Genomic DNA, 19,836 nt, shown 5'->3' on the forward strand with positions numbered 1-19,836 from the left:
TCGGAAACCCTGCTTCACTGTTCTACTGCAACCGGAAACGGTAGAAAGTCTCCGGATACGTTGAGGAGCGGGAAGTTGAATTTACGGAAACGTAAACAAACAACGTAAGAGCAAAGTTGATCTTATTATTACTCACCCATTTTTGATGAGCGAGGCGGCTTCTTACACTTATTAATACAATCTAATGTACTGTTATCTCACTTTGATAGCTAGCTAGCCCTACCTAAAAGTGGACTATTCTTAGCTAGCACACAACAGAAGCCAGCCGATGTCTTATGCAAGTCAACACGGTAACCAAAGCGTCAGAGCAAAGGTTATTTGTTTGTATTGACAGAATGGGGGACAGGAACACATTGCGAGAGCTCAAGAGATGGGCAACGGAGGAATTCAATCTACCAGCCAAAAGTCTTCCCAATGACAAGTACTTCAAAACGTGGGTTGCTGACAACTAATCTACACAACTAACCAAGTCCAACATGGTCTCTTAACGACATAACACTTGTCAGTTGTATATGTTGGAGCGTCTAGTGCCCAGTCTCTTATTAAGTATCTCTCTTATTCTCTGTTTGATTCAGGTTATGTGTTGGACACGGGGCCTCAATATGGAAATATATCACACAACATGTTCACCATCAGAGGTGAGCGATCAGAAGATGGTCTAATAATGAATAGTTGTAATTGTTACTGTAATGTCATTTGAAATACAATGTGAAGGTTGTTTGAAGATTCTCTCACTCTCACTTCTTTTTCTGCCCTTCCCTTCTCTAGGAATGTGAGGATTATGCGAGGGAACCTCCAATGGTATCCTTCAAATTTATTAAAAAATAATAATAATACTGGCCCAAGGCTCTAAATGAGCATTTAGCCTAACTGTGTGTCAGAAACAAATCTAACTGGTTTGGAGTCCTTGACTGTTTTTTTTCTCAGGTACAAACTTCTGCAAGATAAAGAGGTAACTGTTCACATCAAAGTGTCTTTTCATCTACATATGTAACATTCTGCGCTATACAGCCTCAAAACCCCTGTCGCTGAGTGTGTGTGTGCCTATGTGTGTGTGTGTGTGCCTGTGTGCCTGTGTGTGTGCCTGCGTGTGTGTGTGCCTGTGTGTGTTGTAGTTGAAGCAGGTGGAGGGCCAGAGTGAGGCAGTGAGGAGGCAGGACCTGCTGCAGCAGATCCAGGAAGTGAGTTCTGAGCTGACCCACCTGGACAGCCAGATCCAAGGCACCGAGGCCCAGCTGGCCACCGAGGGTGACTACTCTAGATTCATTCGTTCATTTGGTCCTTTATTCATTCATTAGGTTATTAATTCAGTCATTAAATCCTTTGTTATTTTGTGATTTCAGTACTCAAATTAACGTTGAGCAGTGCAGTAAAAACATAGCTTGTTTAAGTATATATCGAAGTTAATTCATTCACTTATTCATATATGACTTTAGTGCTGTACTGTGTGTTGAGCAGAGCAGTCGATAGGCTGCAGCGAGGGCAGGGCGGAGGAAAGCCAGCGCAGAGAGCTCCTGCTGCAGGCCTTTAGGCAGCGCTGCGCCCGGGAACGCCACACCCTGTCAGATCACACCCACAACATCAGCAGCTTCTGTCAGACTCTGGAGGAGCTAGCCAGGTAAGCCCCACACACACACCCACGCACACACACACAACACTCTTGTCCCGATACTGGTCAGTTGAGGTTGTGTGTGTGTGTGTGTGTGTGTGTGTGTGTGTGTGTGTGCCTGGGCAGGAAAGCTGAGGTAGAGGTGGTGTTCAGGAATGAAGGATCCAACAGCAGCAGTGGAGAATACCTGAACCCACCTGTGGCAGAGCCTCAGGTCCTGGTAAGCACGTCCAGCACAGGTCATATGTCACAGGTTATATGTCACATGTTATAGGTCATAGGTCACAGGTCTCATCTGTAGCTGTAATAACCTCAACACAATGTTACAAACCTAGAAATAACACAGTGACAGCAGCTACAGCCCGTCTCTCCTCGTTGTCTCTCCCTTTTGGCCAGTGTGAGATGAGAGAGCTGTGCGAGGAAAGACTAGCCTTCTTCCAGTCTCTCCAGGAGAGTGAGCTGAAGACGCAGACTGCCTCGGCCTCGTAGTAAGAAGAGCACATCCACACCCAGACCCTGTCAGTCCCATCCAGACCCTGTCAGTCCCATCCAGACCCTGTCAGTCCCATCCACCCCAAGACCCTGTCAGTCCCATCCACACCCAGACCCTGTCAGTCCCATCCACACCCAGACGATGTCAGTCCCATCCAGACCCTGTCAGTCCCATCCAGACCCTGTCAGTCCCATCCAGACCCTGTCAGTCCCATCCACACCCTCTCAGTCCCATCCACATCCAGACCCTGTCAGTCCCATCCACACCCTCTCAGTCCCATCCACATCCAGACCCTGTCAGTCCCATCCACACCCAGACGATGTCAGTCCCATCCAGACCCTGTCAGTCCCATCCACCCCAAGACCCTGTCAGTCCCATCCAGACCCTGTCAGTCCCACCCAGACCCTGTCAGTCCCAGCCAGACCCTGTCAGTCCCATCCACCCCAAGACCCTGTCAGTCCCATCCACACCCTGTCAGTCCCATGCTGACCACATCTGCTATGCCGCACTCAGACTGTTTACTGAATGTATCCTCGGTGACTGATTTCTGTTTCTCCTCAGTATCTCCCGTGAAGACAGGACTAAGGTGTTTCAGCATTGGCTAAGTACTGTGGAGGTATGTGTTTGTGTGTGTGTGTGAGAGAGGGAGAGAGAGGGGGGGAAGACTTCAAAGCCTATGGAGTCAGTGGTCACACAACCCCAAAAGGAAATGGGATTTATGTCTCAGTGGATTCAAACCTATTTGAATGTCTGACAGTTCAGTTTGCCCGTAATTTGAGGCCTATGTGTCCTTTCTCCAGGACGTGATGAAGACCTTCCCCCCAGACCAGGTGTTATCCGCCCTGCAGCACCTGGCCGTGGCCCAGGGCGCGGCTCTGGAGGACAAGCTGGCCTCTCTGGATGTGGCTGGAGATGTGAAGGCTCTAAGGTAACGTACCGTGGGCTCCCTCACTCCACACTCCCCATGCCTCCCCCTGGGTACGCACATGGAGACTGGAGGCTCACCAGCGGCTGTGCTTGTGTTCGCTCCAGGTTCCGCTACGAAGACAACCACCTGCTTGACATCTCCAGACAGGAAGAGGAGGAGCTACCGCCAGTGAAGACTCTGCTACAAGTAGCTAAGCACACACACACACACAAGCCTACACGCACACACTCACAAGCAGTTACACAGATTCAGGACTGGAAACGAGGTATCGCTCAAGGCAACCCTCAGGAGAACTAATAATGCCAAACAACAAGGATTAATGTGTGTGTGTGACCCACCAGGCAGCATGGGAGGAGGTAGAGGAGAGCCTGATGGAGCTGTCCCAGACCAGGGCCCGGGTCCAGCAGCTCCAGGCCCAGGCCCAGAAGAAGGAGGCCGAGCTGGAGATGACGACAGGAGGTCAGGAGTCACTAAGCGAGAGCCTGGCACTGTGAGTCCTCAGCTTGTTTCTCTTAAGGAGCCGGGATGGAAGGAGTGATGGGGCAAAGACAGATGGGCTCAGGAGATGTGTGACAACATGATGTAGAACAGATGTAACACCTGGATCTATTACAATTGTCTCTTCACATGCCATGGCCCCTTCTGCTCCACCCCCCCTTTCTCACGTTTGTGTGTGTGTGTGTGTGTGTGTGTGCAGGACTGTCCTGGACGTGGAGCTGCAGGGCGTGACGCAGGCAGCAGTCAGAGACAGCGTCCGAGAGCAGTGCCAGCTCATGGACCAGCAGGCCAGGGACAGACAGGAAGCCCTCAGGAACCTCCACAGCCAATGGCAGAGCATCCTGGACTTCAGACAGCTGGTGGTGAGAGGAAGTGGGGGGAGGGAGAGACTTTCCACGGCTGTTGACATGTTTGTGCTTTGTTCCGTGAAGGAGCTTTACACAGCCCGCCCACGTCCTCTTCCAGCCTTACTTTGATTCCACAATTTACCTCCAGTAACGCTTAAAAAAACACGGCGTTTGGCAGAAAAACCTGTTAAACGTTCCCCGAGACCTGGATTGAGCCACACCCACACGGCCTTCGTGTGAGCATGTGTTGTCTCAATAAAAAAACAGATCAAGTTTTTGTTTTCCCCACAATGCTGAGATCCATTCAGTCCAGCAGAAGCTGATCAGCTGTCCTGTGTGTTCTCTGAGCAGGACACCAGACAAGAACAGATCAGAGGGCTGATCAAGGCTAACTCCTCCACCAAGACTGAATTAACTCGTCTGCACAAGGAGGTACTGGAAGTTCACGACCTTGTCTGTGATCTGTGTCCGTGCGCGCGTTACCTCAAGATGAACATTGAATTTCTTTCATGAATTTCTCTGTAAATCCAAGTCAACATCCGAAAGCTTTTTCCATCAGCTAACTGTGATTGGCTCCTCTGTCCCAAGGTGGGCCAGTTCTTCCAGGAGAAGCTGGGGCCAGAGTTCAGTGATGTCATCACAGCCGCCGACTGCCTTCGGAACTGCGTTTCCCAGGAGGCCCGGAAGTTTGGCACGGTGTCGCTAGCCGCTCTGGACCGCAGGGTTGTGGATGGGTAAGCACCACTTCCTTCCTCCTACTTCCTGTTTGGTCGGTTGCCATCCTGATCCGGCTGAGGAACATAAACAAAGATTTGAAAAGCTGAAGAGATGGAAAATATGCCCGTCATTAGACTTGAGTGAGCAGGTAAAGAAAGCTGCTGTTGCGTCTGACCCTCTCTTCCCTTTGGGAATGTTTCGCCAAACATGACTTGCTTCTGTGTTTCAGCAAGCAGAGGGTCCCAGCTGCATGGTTGTCCATCCATCGGGTCCACGCCCCCTCCTTTCATAGTTTGTGCCAGAGCCTGGACTTCCCTCTCTATAAGGTACCCCACCGTACACCTGTACCACTGTACACCTGTACCACCACACACCTGTACCACCGTACACCTGTACCACCGTACACCTGTACCACCAGACACCTGTACACCTGTACCACCGTACACCTGTACCACCAGACACCTGTACCACCGTACACCTGTACCACCGTACACCTGTACCACCAGACACCTGTACCACCGTACACCTGTACCACCATACACCTGTACCACCATAAACCTGTACCACCACACACCTGTACCACCAGACACCTGTACCACCGATAGCAGTTCACCTGAGCAAGATCCTTCTCAGGTCTGGGGATATGTAGGCAGCAAACAAGTGTTAACTCATCTCTAACCATTATACTCTCTAACCATCCCTCCTTCTCTCTCTCTCTCCTTCCCTCTCTCTCTCTCCTTCCCTCTCTCTCTCTCTCTCTCTCTCTGTCTCCTTCTCTCTCTATATATCTCTCTCTGTCTCTCTCTCCTTCCCTCTCTCTCTCTCTGTCCCTCTATTTCCTTCCCTCTCTCTCTTTCTGTCTCTCTGTCTCTCTCCCTCCCCCCTCAGGCCCCAGAGCAGCTGTGCTCCCAGGTTCTCTCCCAGCATCTAGAGCTGAGGTTCCTACGTCACCTGCTGCGACTCCACTCCACCTCCCAGGAGAGCATCCAGCGCCAGCAGACCCTGCTGCCCGTCCCTGACCAGCAAGGTAACCACCCTCCGCCTCGCCGGCCAGACAGACGCTTCCTCTTGTAGGAACTCTCAGTTCATCCAATTAGATTGCTGCCTTGTAGCTCCGCCCCCAGACACTGGTTAACGACATCACACCTGTATCAGCAGACACCGTTTCCACTCTGTAATAAGCTTTCTTGATATTTAATATTTCTTGATGGTAGTGTTATGTATAGAGTTAGTGATCCTGTGTGTGTGTCCTCTCCCCAGCCCTGCTGTCCAGGGTGGTGGAGGAAGACACGGAGATCCTTCAGTCTCTGCTGCCCAGAATCAGGAAGCTGAACCAGCGCTGCTCTCAGGGCCTGGACTACGGCAGCCAAGTCAAGATGGCCGTCACCCATTGGTGAGTAAGTCCAAACACGATGGGAGTCAGGCTGTCCAGTCCTCTGGTGTCCAGCCCTTGTGGAAGCTAATGTGCCTACCCAGGATAAACATATTCATGAGCACTATTAAAAATAAAATGTTTCTATGATAGTTGGTATATAAAAGAACGAGGCGATATGGAGTCAGGATTGAATCGAGACAGGTGGAGTGTTCGGTCGCATCTGTGCCCTGTGAGGATGTTTATGAACGGTTTCTAAGGTGATTGACCTTTAGAACAGCTAAGTCTACGACACCCATCAGAGCCTCCTGCTACTTTGTGTTAGGGCTAGGGGGAGAGTGACTAACCGTTGTCTACGTGTGTGTGTGTGTGTCTGCAGGTGGGACCAGCCTGCCCAGCTAGCTCTGCCTGAGATGCGTCAAGATGGGCTGATCTTCCAACAGTGGCTCCAGAGGTGGAAACTAGCAGCCAAGATATCCTGATGCACCGGAGAAGCTTAGCTGGCTGAGCTGATGCCCCAAATACGAGCACAAAACCTCAGGTCTGAAGCCTGGAAGCATGTCTCCCGACCACCTCTGTTACAAGAGGAGAGACGGCATGAAATCTAAGAGATGACTACGACTCGTTTTAACGACGGATGTTTTTTTTGTTGTACTGTACACTGTCAGTCTACTTACCTTCATCATACGAAGATGCACCAAAACCCACCACTCCTGTTGTCGTTTTTAGTATTTCTACTACTATTACTACTATACTCTCACCCAGACTTTAGAATGAGTTAAGCCTTCACGGATTACTGTATCATTACTAATAAATCACTTTTTAATAGCTAATCGGATCCTCTGATTATGTGTCACACATTATGCTGCCCTCGCGACCCGACTCAGGATAAGCGGTTGACAATGGAGGGATGGACGTTAATGCATAAGATTTCAGTTGTGCAAGACTATTAGTTTTGATATTACCACTTAAGTGAAGTGGTTGTTATTGAGGAACTGTTGGTCTACTACGTGATAGATGTATATCTGCCGATATGATACTGTTTGTGATTGTCACCTTCAGACACTTTGTGGATTTTTGCATTGTTTCATGGCACGCCCTACAGCCTATCATCGGTTTACGGCAATAATAGTTAAATAGACATATTCTGAAGGTGCTCGAGGGGAACGGACATATACTGCAATGTGTTTATATAATGATATTGTGTTAAGTGATGACGAAAACATGCTCACAAGCATTTCAGTGAGAAGCGAGCTTGTGGAACAGTTTGTCTCGGTCGTGAGATCAACTCCACCCCTTTCATGCTGAGTCTGCGCACAGTGATTTTACAGATCAACTGGGCTTCCGGACGCCTAGACTGATTGCACAGCTGCCGCCGAATTTAAAGAGACAGTCGATAGTTTATTAAAATAACATATTCAGCGACCATTGTCTCAAGGGTTATTTTCCGAATCTTCAGTCTGCCGTTGCTCATCTATAGTCAAAATTGTAATCAATAATGGCATTCAATCAAAGTAGCATCGAGGAGTAGTGCCCGGCTTGTCATTAGGCTACACTCGGCTGGATTTTCCCTGTGCTGCGGACTGCTGGCTAGTCAACTAAAGGTTGCTAGCAGCAAGGGAGCTTGACTATCCGACGAAGAGCAAGATTTGTCGGCCAGCCAACACCAGATATACCGAGCTTACAGCTAATCAACTTGCGGTGGCTTTCAAGCCTCCTACCGCCGGGATAATGGCGAAGATTCAGACCCACAGCAACACGAAACCAATAAACCAAATTCAAGACAAGGCCTATGTTGTTCAAAAACAAGTACAACAACAACACTTTCAAAAACTGAAGGTAAGAGACGGGGACAAAAATGAGAAAAGTCCTCTCATAGTCAGAACCATTTTGTGTTCGTCAGATGTCTTTCTCTCGATGCTGCTAACTAGCTAGGCTAGCTACTGGTGTTGAATGGAATGCGTGCCGATGGCATTAACAAGCTCGTTATTTCTATTTTGTCAGCATTTGCAATTTATTTTACATTTTACATTGCTGTTTTGCCGCTGGGCATTACATTTTTTTAATATTTAACTAGTTAGCTGATGACTGAACAGCTAGCTAGCTAACTCCTCGATTGTACGAAGTTCCTTCTTGCTCCCCTTTTCCAGAACAAAGTCGAGGACGAAGCTAGCGTAACGTGCTAACCTTCACTAGCTACTAATACTAAGCACACAGTCAATGCGATATGACATGTTTACTACTTTAAACGTGAACCACTAGTAGTATGTGTGCATTGGTCGTTCAGATAAATTGGTAGTATGAGCACTATGGCTGAGAAGTAAACGACATCTTAAGAGGTAGTTTTTTGCGAGGAACCACTGCAGTGCTGTGTCGTTTCTGTTCGCCCGATTGTCATATTGTTAAAACGAGAGAGATTGTTGCTGGAGACAAACGCAAAGCATTGCAAACTGACATTACATCTTTGATCGAATGCAGTATTAATCTTTTTCGGGTTGATAGTAGATTTGTCAGCAATGGCAAGAATTGGGAGACACACAATAGGGCCATTGTTCAGTAAATCTGTATTAAACTACCTGCCCAGATTCCTGACTGCTGCATCTAGGATGTTGAGAGAGAAAAACACGTAATGTGAACGATATGTTTTGTCTCCGGCAAGTGTTAAGTTAGCGGTGGCAATGGAGCTAGGTACTTCTAGTAGAGGTTGTAGCTGACGGATTCTTTGACTGATTCTTTTTTTTCCCTCCCCAGGTGGAAGATGCCCTATCATACCTGGACCAAGTCAAAATACGGTTCGGAAATGACCCGGGAATATACAACAAATTCCTGGACATAATGAAGGAATTCAAATCTCAAAGGTATGATGTCACTGTATATGACAACAAAACGGCATCCTTTATATTTTTTATATTTAATAAATTGGTTAAAAACGCGATCTCTGTCCTTCCTTAGCATCGACACTCCAGGCGTTATAAACCGAGTGTCGCAGCTCTTCCACGGACACCCAGATTTGGTGTTGGGATTCAATGCTTTCCTGCCCCCAGGGTATCGGATAGAAATTCCCAAGAATGGAATGGTTTACCTGCAGTCCCCCTTCTCTGCCCAGGTTAGAGTTTTAATCTGTGTTTTCGTGAGCCTCGGACTCATGTCTGTTATTAATGTGCAGTAGAGTTGGCAAGTGTATATTAATGGATTGAATGGCACATTCATTTGATTTCCATCACATGGTCCCCCCCCCCCCATCTTTTCTAGTCAGCTTTTTTCAAGGGTCAGGAAAGAAAGAAAAGGCTGTTTGTAGTGAAGTCGCTGAATTGTCTTGTCTCGAACACAAGTTGCCTTCAGTTGATGAGATTGTGTTTACTTTGTGTCTACATGTTTTATGGCTAAAGCTGAAAATAATTAATGCTTGATGTTAAAAAAAAAAAAAAAAAAAGTTTCTATTGTATTTATTAACTTGACGTAAAGCCCCAGTGGACCTGCTTCCCAACCCAGGCCCCCATGTCTGGTTGAACCCTCCTTCTGAGCTTGTGCAGCCTCTGAACAGTCCCGTGTCTGTACCAGGTGTCCCCAGGCCAAGGGAAGAACATGCCCATCGCTGTGGGCAGCGTGTCCACCAGTGCCTCTGCTGCCCCGGAGGCCGGCCCTGCCCCCAGCGAGGCTGTCACCTCCCCAGAGAGCCTCTCCTCGTCCTCGGGGCCCCCGGAGGCACCCAGCAGACTGTCCCTGCCCCTGCCCAGCAGGGAGAGCCAGGCCCAGCCCCCCTCTTCCTCCGTGTCCCCTCCCGCCTCCGAGCCCAGCCCCGTGGAGTTTGACAGCGCTATCAGCTACGTCAACAAGATCAAGAACCGCTTCCTGGACCATCCTGAGATCTACAGGGCTTTCCTGGAGATCCTGCACACCTACCAGGTACAGTGGAGTACGGGGGAACATCCCTTGAGATCTCCTCCTGCCAGCCCATCTCTGTCCTGAGTGTGCTGTTTACGTGTTCATGTCATTCACCCGCCTTCTCTCTGAGGAGCTGGGTTGTGTCCTTATGGAAATACAACTAGTGGGATATTCTACACATCTATGGGTGTATGTCACCAGGAGAATTCGCAGTCCAGTTTTGCTGGCTGTGGTTTTAGACAGGTTTGTTGTTGTAACAGTATCTAGGCCAAGGCCACATGGCAGTGCAGTTGGATAATACTGTGGAGGCAACTATCACCCCACAGTGCCTCGGACCAGCTAACAGTGTGTGTGTGTTTTGGTCCTTTCTTCCTAGAACTGAAGGGGGGGAAAAGTCGCCAGCTTTTTCCCTTTGCTGTGACTTCAACTTCAAGCGCTGACATTCCAGCACAAACCCTTTCCTCAGGGCTGAAGTGTAGGAACTCTAGTCACAGGAAGGGGAGAAGAGTGTTAGTTTGTGCCTAGATAGTCAACACTGAATCTCCATGACCTATGTGTTTTCTTTTTATTCATGCTGTGTGTGTGCGCGGGGCTGCGCGGGGGATGCGTGTCCCTGTATCAGAAGGAGCAGTTGGAGGTGAGGGACAGTCGCGGGCGAGGCAGCAGTGGGATGACTGAGGACGAGGTTTTCTCCAAGGTGGCCAGCCTCTTCAAGGGCCAGGAGGATCTGCTGGCTGAGTTTGGACAGTTCCTGCCCGACGCCAAGAGATCACTGGTGAGCTCAGTCAGGATGCAGAGACATGCGTGAGCGGCTCAGATGACTTGTACCTTTTGATGTTTTTTTGCATCCATGATGGCTAGTTTAAAAGATACCTGGCCTCCCTCCCTCCCTCCAGTTCACGGGCAGCTCCCTCACAGGGAAGGACCCCCTGAAGAGGCCTGAGGAGGATGACCTGAGCAAGCAGAGCAAGAAGAGACCCAGGCCCATGCTGCTGCCGCACATGACCCCCCTGCTCAAGGTAGGCCTCCTGCCTGGCCACACCCTGCTCCTCACAGGTGGACAGGGCCAGCTTTAGTCTCCAGGATTCTCGCTTGCTCATGTCTCCTGCCTTTGCCTCGGCATGACAACCCAGTTCAAGAGGAGAGCATTTTGTTGTAATGTTGTAACCTCTATGGTCTCTATTTTCCCTCCATTTTTCTCTCCCCTTGTCCAGAAAAAAATGAAGTTCTCGTGTTCCAAAGACCAGTCCTTTGCCACGGTGGGAAAGCATGGAGTCCTGAGAGAATTCACCTTCTTTGATAAGGTAGAGATAAGGATTGCGCTGGGGAATGGTGTTCGCTTCACCCCCCTCCCTCCCTCCCCCACACCGTTTATCTGTTGTCGTTCGTTATGGTCTGGAATGTGACACTGTTGTTGCAGGTTCGCCGCCTGTTCAAGAGCCAGGAAGTGTACGAGAACTTTCTGCGCTGCATCGCCCTGTTCAACCAGGAGGTGGTGTCAGGATCAGAGCTGCTCCAGCTCGTCACTCCCTTCCTGGGGTAAGAGAACCTGGGGGGCTGGGGATCTGGGGCAGGGAAGGGAACCTGGGGGGCTGGGGCAGGGAAGGGAACCTGGGGGGCTGGGGATCTGGGGCAGGGAAGGGAACCTGGGGGGCTGGGGCAGGGAAGGGAACCTGGGGGGCTGGGGATCTGGGGCAGGGAAGAGGACCTGGGGGGCTGGGGATCTGGGGCAGGGAAGAGGACCTGGGGGGCTGGGGATCTGGGGCAGGGAAGGGAACCTGGGGGGCTGGGGATCTGGGGCAGGGAAGGGGATCTGGGGCAGGGAAGGGGGGCTGGAGCTCTGGACCTGGGGTTTGGTGAACCCTCCCGGGTCAGGAGAGAAGGAGCCCCTCAGAGTTCAGAGCCTCTCATTTTACTGGCGTCCAGCCTCCTGGGATGGTGGAGGTATTTGGAACAGGGGTTTCTGGCCAAGAAGACATTCCCTTTAACACATGTGTCCGTGCGCCGGTGTGTCCGCGGCAGGAAGTTCCCAGAGCTGTACAGCCAGTTCAAGTCGTTCCTGGGGGACAAGGAGCTGTCCCACGTGCTTCCCGGCCTGGCCGACCGCTACATGGAGGGGGGCGGGGGCCGCGAGGTGGACTACGCCTCCTGCAAGCGCCTAGGCTCCAGCTACAGGGCTCTGCCCAAGACCTACCAGCAGCCCAAGTGCAGCGGACGCACCGCCATCTGCAAGGAGGTAGGACCCCGCCCTGGGTTCTGGAAGGTTCCACAGGACGAGCGAGGGAAAGCTTATCATGACATTTTGGTGTGTGTGTGTGTGTGTGTGTGTAGGTGCTGAACGACACGTGGGTGTCCTTTCCCTCCTGGTCTGAGGACTCGACCTTTGTCAGCTCTAAGAAGACCCCCTATGAAGAGCAGCTGCACCGCTGCGAGGACGAGAGATTCGAGGTACGTCTCCCCGTTCTAGAACAGTCTACGGGTTCCAGAACAACCTCCAACAAGGGGAACACGTCCCAATCACCTCTGTAGGACTCCCAAGGTCAACTGATTACTGTCCTCCCCCCCCCCCCCCCCCCCCCTCTCCCAGCTGGATGTTGTCTTGGAGACCAACCTGGCCACCATCCGGGTTCTGGAGAGCGTCCAGAAGAAGCTGTCCCGCCTGTCGCCGGAGGACCAGGACCGCTTCCGGCTGGACGACTGTCTGGGCGGCACCTCCGAGGTCATCCAGCGCCGGGCAGTGTACCGTATCTATGGCGACAAGGCCCCGGAGATCATCGAAGGGCTAAAGAGAAGCCCGGCCACTGCTGTGCCTGTAGTGCTCAAGAGGTTAGCACACACACACAGACACAGAGACACACACACAGACACACACACGACACAGACACACAGACAGACAGACACAGACACAGACACAGACACACACACACAGACACACACACACAGAGACACACAGACACACACACGACACAGACACACAGACACACACACACACAGAGACACACACACACAGAGACACACAGACACACACACGACACAGACACACACACAGACAGACAGACAGACACACACACACACACACACACAGACAGACAGACAGACAGACAGACAGACAGACAGACAGACACACACACACACACACATAGACACACACAGACAGAGACACACACACAACACAGACACGCACACAGACAGACAGACACACACACACACACACACACACATACACACTCAGACAGACAGACACAGAGACACACAGACAGACAGACAGACACACACACACACACACACACACACACAGACACACTCAGACAGACAGACACACTCAGACAGACAGACAGACAGACAGACACAGAGACACACAGACACACACAGCTCTCCAAGGTGTCAGCATGGACCCCACCCTCTCCTGTCTCTCCAGATTGAAAGCCAAGGAGGAGGAGTGGAGAGAGGCTCAGCAGGGCTTCAATAAGATCTGGAGGGAGCAGTATGAGAAGGCCTACCTCAAGTCTCTGGACCACCAGGGGGTCAACTTCAAACAGAACGACATGAAGGCACTGCGCTCCAAGAGCCTGCTCAACGAGATCGAGAGCGTCTACGACGAGGTAGGTTCACACAGGGCAGGTCTCTCCCCTCTGAGGGACTAACTTCCATAAACAACTCTTCCCATCATGGGCCACGCGCTCTCACACTCACTGCTCTAGTTAGGAGTTAACTGCTCACATAAAGACAGAAAGTTCTGAGCATTTAAAATGTGATATTTGGTAGCGGACGCTTTTACATCCAAAGCAGCGCACACGTTTTTGTCTGACATGTATCTTGACGTGTGTGTGTGCGTGTGTGTGTGTGTCAGCGGCAGGAGCAGAGCACGGAGGAGGGCGGCGTGGGTCAGCAGGGGCGTGACGGCAGCGGTGGCGGCGGTGGCACGGGCTCGTCCTCGCTTCCCAGCGAGCCCCACATGGTGTTCACCTACGACGACAAGCAGATCCTGGAGGACGCGGCCGCGCTCATCATCTACCACGTCAAGCGGCAGCCGGCCATCCACAAAGACGACAAGGACCACATCAAGCGCATCGTGCAGCACTTTGTCCCCGACCTGTTCTTTTCGCGCCGCGGGGAGCTCAGCGACACAGAGGACTGGACGGACGAGGAGGCGGAGCCCGAGGACCACGGCGAGCGCGGGGAGGGCGGAGCCAGCGCGGGGAGCGGAGGCGGGAGCAGCAACAGTAGCAGCACGGCCGGAGCCACGGCAACCACCGGAAATCAACAGCAGCAGCTGCAGCAGGGCCCGCCCCAGAGCCAGCCCCAGCAGCTGAACGGGGAGTCCAGGAGAAGGCGCTGCAGCCCTCCTCAGCCTGCCGCCAATGCCGACACAGACTCCGCCTCCCAGGGGGTGGGTCCTCCCACCAACCCCGGCCCCGCCCCCCAGGAGGGCATGGCTGAGAAGGTGGACCTGCGAGACCCCGAGGCGGAGCACCAGAAGGAGATGGATGGCGTCTACAACCTGCTGTTTGTCAACAACAACTGGTACTTCTTCCTGCGGCTGCACCAGACGCTGTGCTCCCGGCTGCTGCGCGTGTACCGGCAGGCGGAGCGACAGCTGCTGGATCACCGTGCAGAGCAGAGCCGGGAGAGGCTGCTGATGGCTGAGGGCAGGAGGGACAAGGCCAGCGACCTGGCCATGGAGCTGAGACTCAAACAGCCCAGTAAGTCTGACCTCTGACAATCTCACTTGTGTGTGTGTTTTTAAATGTGTCATTTTTGTACTAGACACGTGATATACGGTTAGCAAGCTGGTCTAGGAAGACCAGGGAGGTCTTTGTGTACACACACACACACCAGATCCAGTTTGTCACTGTGTGTGTGTGTGTGTGTGTGCAGGTGAGGTGGAGCTGGAGGAGTATTACCCTGCCTTCCTGGACATGGTGCGCAGCCTGCTGGACGGGAACCTGGAGTCCACCCAGTACGAGGACACCCTCAGAGAGATGTTCACCATCCACGCCTACATCGGCTTCACCATCGACAAGCTCATTCACAACATCATCCGACAGGTAGGACGAGGACTGGCTTACAGAGGACACTCTCATGACTGTGTGGAAACAAACGCAGGTTAAGTTCTCAATGTTGGAACGACCGATTCATCATTATTGAAATACCATATCTATCTCTTTCCCTCTCCCTCCCTCTCCCTCTCGCCTCCCCCACTCTCCCTCTCTCTCTCCCCTCTCCCTCTCGCCTCCCCCACTCTCCCTCTCGCCTCCCCCACTCTCCCTCTCGCCTCCCCCACTCTCCCTCTCGCCTCCCCCACTCTCCCTCTCTCCTCCCCCCTCCCTCTCTCCTCCCCCGCTCTCCTCCCCCCTCCCTCTCTCCTCCCCCCTCCCTCTCTCTCTCCCCCCTCCCCCCCAGCTGCAGCACCTGGTCAGTGACGAGGTGTGTCTGCAGGTGGCTGAGCTCTACCTGGCGGAGAGGAAGAGGGGGGCTGCGGGGGGGAACCTGTCCTCCCAGTGTGTGAGGGCTGCCTGGGAGACCAGCTACCAGTGGAAGGCCGAGCGGGTGATGGCTGAGGAGAACTGCTTCAAGGTGGGAGGAGAAGACCAGGAGAGACCCCTGCTCTGGTCCCCGGCCTCCAGAGATAGCTAGCTAGCTAGCTAGCACATGTTAGCATCCTGTCAGCCTTTGCTCAGGGTCGGTGAGATGGGATGTTTGCTAACGGTTTGTGTTAAATTCCAGGTGATGTTTATCCAGAACAAGGGTCAGGTGACCCTGACCATTGAGCTTCTGGACACGGAAGAGGCTCAAGCCGACGACCCGCTGGACGTCCAGGTACAGCCCTGTCAAGGGTCAAGTTTGTGGGGAAGTTGAAACACTGGTTGACTGGCCAAGTTGGCTAGAGAGCTGACTACAGTTGGCCCTCCATAACCTCCCCTCCCTGCCCCCAGTGTTTGTCCAGCTACATGGAGCAGTTTGTGGGGACAGACTCGACCCTGTGCTCCGGAGGAGAGGGATACTTCTTCAAACCAGTCTTCCTTCCCAGGTGAGATGTCCCACAGCTGTTCACACCTCCCCAGGACAGCTGGACCGCGCTGGAATACCCCTCTCAAGTGCTGCGAATGTTCCACACACTCACCTTTCTCACTCTCTCCCTCTCTCTTTCCTCATCCCTCTCTCTCTCTCCTCATCTCTACCTCTCTCTCTCCTCATCTCTACCTCTCTCTCTCCCTCTCTCTCTCCTCATCTCTACCTCTCTCTCTCCTCATCTCTACCTCTCTCTCCTCATCTCTACCTCTCTCTCTCCTCATCTCTACCTCTCTCTCTCCCCTTCCCCAGGAACCTGCGTCGGTTCCGCCGCTGGCAGTTGCGCCAGGTGGAGGCGATGCGCTGCAGGAGGGAGTGGCAGAGGCAGCTGGGCGTGGAGAGTGCCGGCAGTCTGGAGTGCCGCTTCAAGCTCAACACCCACAAGATGGTGTTCGTCATGAACTCTGAGGACTACATGTACCGCCGGGGCGCGCTGGTCAAGGCCCGCAAGGTAGGAGAGAGGGAGGGGAAGGTGGGGGAGGGGTGTAAATGTGTAGACATGAGCAGAGAAGGATTTGTTCAGGAAATTTGTTGGGTGTGTGTGGTTTGGTAGACAGGCTAGGGCAGGGGTGTCGAACTCCGGTCCTCGAGGGCCGCTGTCCTGCATGTTTTAGATGTTTCCCTGCTCCAACACACCTGATTCAATTAAAAGGGTTGTTATAACGACCATTCATTCGAATCAGGTGAGCTGGATCAGGGAAACATCTAAAACATGCAGGACAGCGGCCCTCGAGGACCGGAGCTCGACACCCCTGGGCTAGGGGAAGGCTAAATGCTAACTAGCGTGTGGACAGTTGCTCATGCCTGTTGTAGGGCTGAAGGTTTTCATTCAGTCTCCCAAGCCCACTTGCCCTTCTCCCGTTCTGATCCTCTAGTAGTTGGGCAGAACCAGTTCTGCTAGCCGAGCTTACAGCTCGATCGATAACGAGCTCCGCTGAAAACCGGCGGCTGATTACAGCAGCCACTCGTCCACCCTCTCCTCATCATTGGTCTCTCCTCATCCTTGGTCTCTCCTCATCCTTGGTCTCTCCTCTCATCCTTGGTCTCTCCTCATCCTTGGTCTCTCCTCTCATCCTTGGTCTCTCCTCTCATCCTTGGTCTCTCCTCTCATCCTTGGTCTCTCCTCTCATCCTTGGTCTCTCCTCTCATCCTTGGTCTCTCCTCTCATCCTTGGTCTCTCCTCTCATCCTTGGTCTCTCCTCTCATCCTTGGTCTCTCCTCTCATCCTTGGTCTCTCCTCATCCTTGGTCTCTCCTCTCATCCTTGGTCTCTCCTCTCATCCTTGGTCTCTCCTCATCCTTGGTCTCTCCTCTCATCCTTGGTCTCTCCTCTCATCCTTGGTCCTTTCTCTCATTCTCCGTCCAGTCTCAGCACAGAGTGGCCGTGAAGCAGCACGAGCGCTTCAACAAGTGGCACCAGGGCTGGCTGGCCAATCACGTGAGCGCGTCGGCCGATCGCTCGGTCCAGGATTGGCTGCTGGGCGAGGCTGAGGAGGACATGATCCCCTGTAAGACCAGCTGCCTGTCCACACAGATCAAGGGGCAGCCGGTCAACAGATACCAGGTTCACTACAGCGGCAATAAGCCCCCCGCCTCACCATAGACACGGATACACACACACACACAAGCACTCTCTCTCTCTCTCCCTCTCTCACACACACACGTATACACACTCACAGACTGCAGTCTGATTGAGCTGTTGAAGGCCTGGTTGGCCGCTAGGTGGCAGAGACATGTTAACACAGACAGACACCCACCCCCCCTAGTGGTGGAGGTCAGACATGACGGAACGTGGTCCCACAGGAAGGAGACCTGATCACCGACAAATGGGAGATTCGCAAATCATTTGTTTCAGAAATGTGAATGTCTCTTCTTATTGATTTTTTTCTTTTGTCTTTTTAAATGAAAAAAAAAAAAAAAACTTAAAACAAAACAAATTAAAAAAGTCAGTCGTAGTTTTTACTAGCTTTTGAAGCCAGCGCGCCTTCCGTTTGACGTGTGTTTATACTAAGAGACATGGGTGTGTGTCCAGATTGCCACTACCGTCTTTTTTACAGTACAGCCCAGCTCTAGGAACTGCAGAACTGTGTGTGTATGCATATATGTACACAGCAGGTAAAGACGGTATTTTAAATACGTACCTACGGAGGTGAAATATAAGGATAAACTAAACTGTAAGACAAAGACACATAGTCCTCGGTGTTGTCCTTGCAGCCAACTCTTTTCAATGTTTGTTTCTTTTCTGTGTTATTTCGTTGATTTTCGTTTTTATTTATCTAAACAAATGATCACCCGGGGTTATTATTGGTCTTCACTGTTGAAATTTGTTAATTTTATGAACCATCAGAATTATGTACCATATTCATAATTTCACCAAATCTTTTTTTGGTCTTGTGTCTTTTTTGCATACTGAAATTGAAAATAAAAACAAAATATCAGTGTTAAAAAAAAGAATGTATAACATTTATCCTGTATCAGTTATCATGATGAAATAAACAACCTAGTTGTGAACTTCTTACAAATCGTCGTCTTTGTTAAACTACACGTCCACATGGTCTAAACTTGGACCAGACTTAAGGTTGTCGTTATATGAGTAATGGGAGGCCAAAGTTCCCGTGGGGTCCTGAAAAGTCTAAAATTCAGAACTTTTAATTTAAAGCCTTAAAACGTCTTAAACTGCCAGATTTTCATCCGAGGTCTTAAATGTCATTTAGTCAGGTCTAAAAAAGGTTTTACCCTTAAAAAGTATGGAGTCATAGCCTACAAAGCACAGCTGTACAGTCCAAGGTTCAAAGTATGGGGGGGCTTGACCACCCCCTAATTAAGACTTGGACCCCCCCTCCAAAAGTTTCAACTAGATAGTTTGTTGTCAAAGTTGAGTGGAAATTGTTATGATGCCTGATAGCTCAGTGGTTAATGATGTGGGCTACTGTGTGAAGGGTCTTGTGTTCAAATCTTCTTACAGCAAAATGTTTTTCTTGGAAATAAAACTTGTACCTTTTTATCAGTTTTATTTAAAAGGTCATTTATTTTTAAACTCTTAGTTGAGCCTTTCCTGGTGGGACGGTTTGGAGAGGGGATCTGGACTGTGTCGTGTAGGTCTTAAATTTCAATCTATATGATCTTAAAAAGGTCTTAAATTTGACTTACTGAAACCCGCAGGAAACTTGTTAATGGCACGCCTTCCTGCCCCATTGTACACTTGCTTAGCTTGCGGCTGTAAAACGATTGAGAACTGAGGAACGAGTCGTTCTAGTGAGTGGCAAAAAAAGAGGTCAGACTCAGGGAGAGAGTTTTAAAAATAACAAGTGGTTTATAAAACCCAGATATGACAGGATCACCAAAGTGGATACGGAAATACAAATGACAATCAGGAAAACCATCGTAGAACAGCGTAATACACTCAACATTTACAAACTACTCTGCAAAAATGGGAGAATTGTAAGACAGCCTTTCTTAGTCTTGTCTCTTTAAAACACAGAACCACAGTTTATCTATTTTCGTTTCAGGTTTTTTTTTTTTTTATGTTATCAAAGTACATCCACCTAGCAACTACGTATTACTGTCACCGTTGTCTACTTGAAAGAGAATACAACATCGATAAGAGGGGGATTGAAGATGCACAGATCGAACAGCAAGCGGTAAAAAGTCAAATCATCGAGTGGTCAAACTACACCCATGAGAACCAACGAAATGTCGGGGCTTGCGCTCGTCTTGTTATCATTCACAAACTGTACAAACTAAGGTAACCCATGGTAACCCATGTCAGCGGGGTGTACTGTGGCTCTCTGACCAAGTCTCATCATCATAGACGGGTCAGTTATAGATTGTTGTCATTACTGGATCATAAAGCACTAATGCCTCTAGTTAAATAAAAGCTGGTCTCAGATCAGCTTGTGTGTGTTATCCTGGCTCA

The 19,836-nt window shown here is 50.9% G+C and overlaps 2 protein-coding genes across 2 annotated transcripts; both read left to right on the forward strand.

Annotated features, from left to right (window-relative positions):
* Positions 1-13: 13 nt before the first annotated feature.
* haus5 (HAUS augmin-like complex, subunit 5) lies at positions 14-6,797 on the forward strand. Its single transcript, XM_047036686.1, has 20 exons — positions 14-104; positions 335-433; positions 576-638; positions 769-801; positions 928-952; positions 1,116-1,248; positions 1,459-1,618; positions 1,736-1,829; positions 2,006-2,097; positions 2,664-2,718; positions 2,903-3,030; positions 3,135-3,216; positions 3,372-3,520; positions 3,728-3,890; positions 4,227-4,307; positions 4,464-4,609; positions 4,822-4,918; positions 5,481-5,619; positions 5,853-5,985; positions 6,344-6,797. Exons 2-20 carry the CDS (start codon positions 336-338, stop codon positions 6,444-6,446), a joined length of 1,974 nt encoding a protein of 657 aa, XP_046892642.1. The 5' UTR covers positions 14-104; position 335; the 3' UTR covers positions 6,447-6,797.
* Positions 6,798-7,283: 486 nt separating this feature from the next.
* Positions 7,284-18,431, forward strand: sin3b (SIN3 transcription regulator family member B). Its single transcript, XM_047036685.1, has 19 exons — positions 7,284-7,803; positions 8,716-8,822; positions 8,917-9,070; positions 9,526-9,870; positions 10,472-10,624; positions 10,746-10,868; positions 11,064-11,153; positions 11,270-11,388; positions 11,872-12,085; positions 12,181-12,297; positions 12,437-12,675; positions 13,268-13,451; positions 13,700-14,552; positions 14,728-14,897; positions 15,253-15,426; positions 15,577-15,669; positions 15,786-15,880; positions 16,174-16,372; positions 17,287-18,431. The coding sequence occupies exons 1-19, from the start codon at positions 7,696-7,698 to the stop codon at positions 17,521-17,523; spliced, it is 3,774 nt and encodes a 1,257-aa protein (XP_046892641.1). The 5' UTR covers positions 7,284-7,695; the 3' UTR covers positions 17,524-18,431.
* The last annotated feature ends 1,405 nt before the right edge of the window (positions 18,432-19,836 follow it).

This window comes from Hypomesus transpacificus, chromosome 16, assembly GCF_021917145.1.
Source record: "Hypomesus transpacificus isolate Combined female chromosome 16, fHypTra1, whole genome shotgun sequence".
NCBI lineage: Eukaryota > Metazoa > Chordata > Actinopteri > Osmeriformes > Osmeridae > Hypomesus > Hypomesus transpacificus.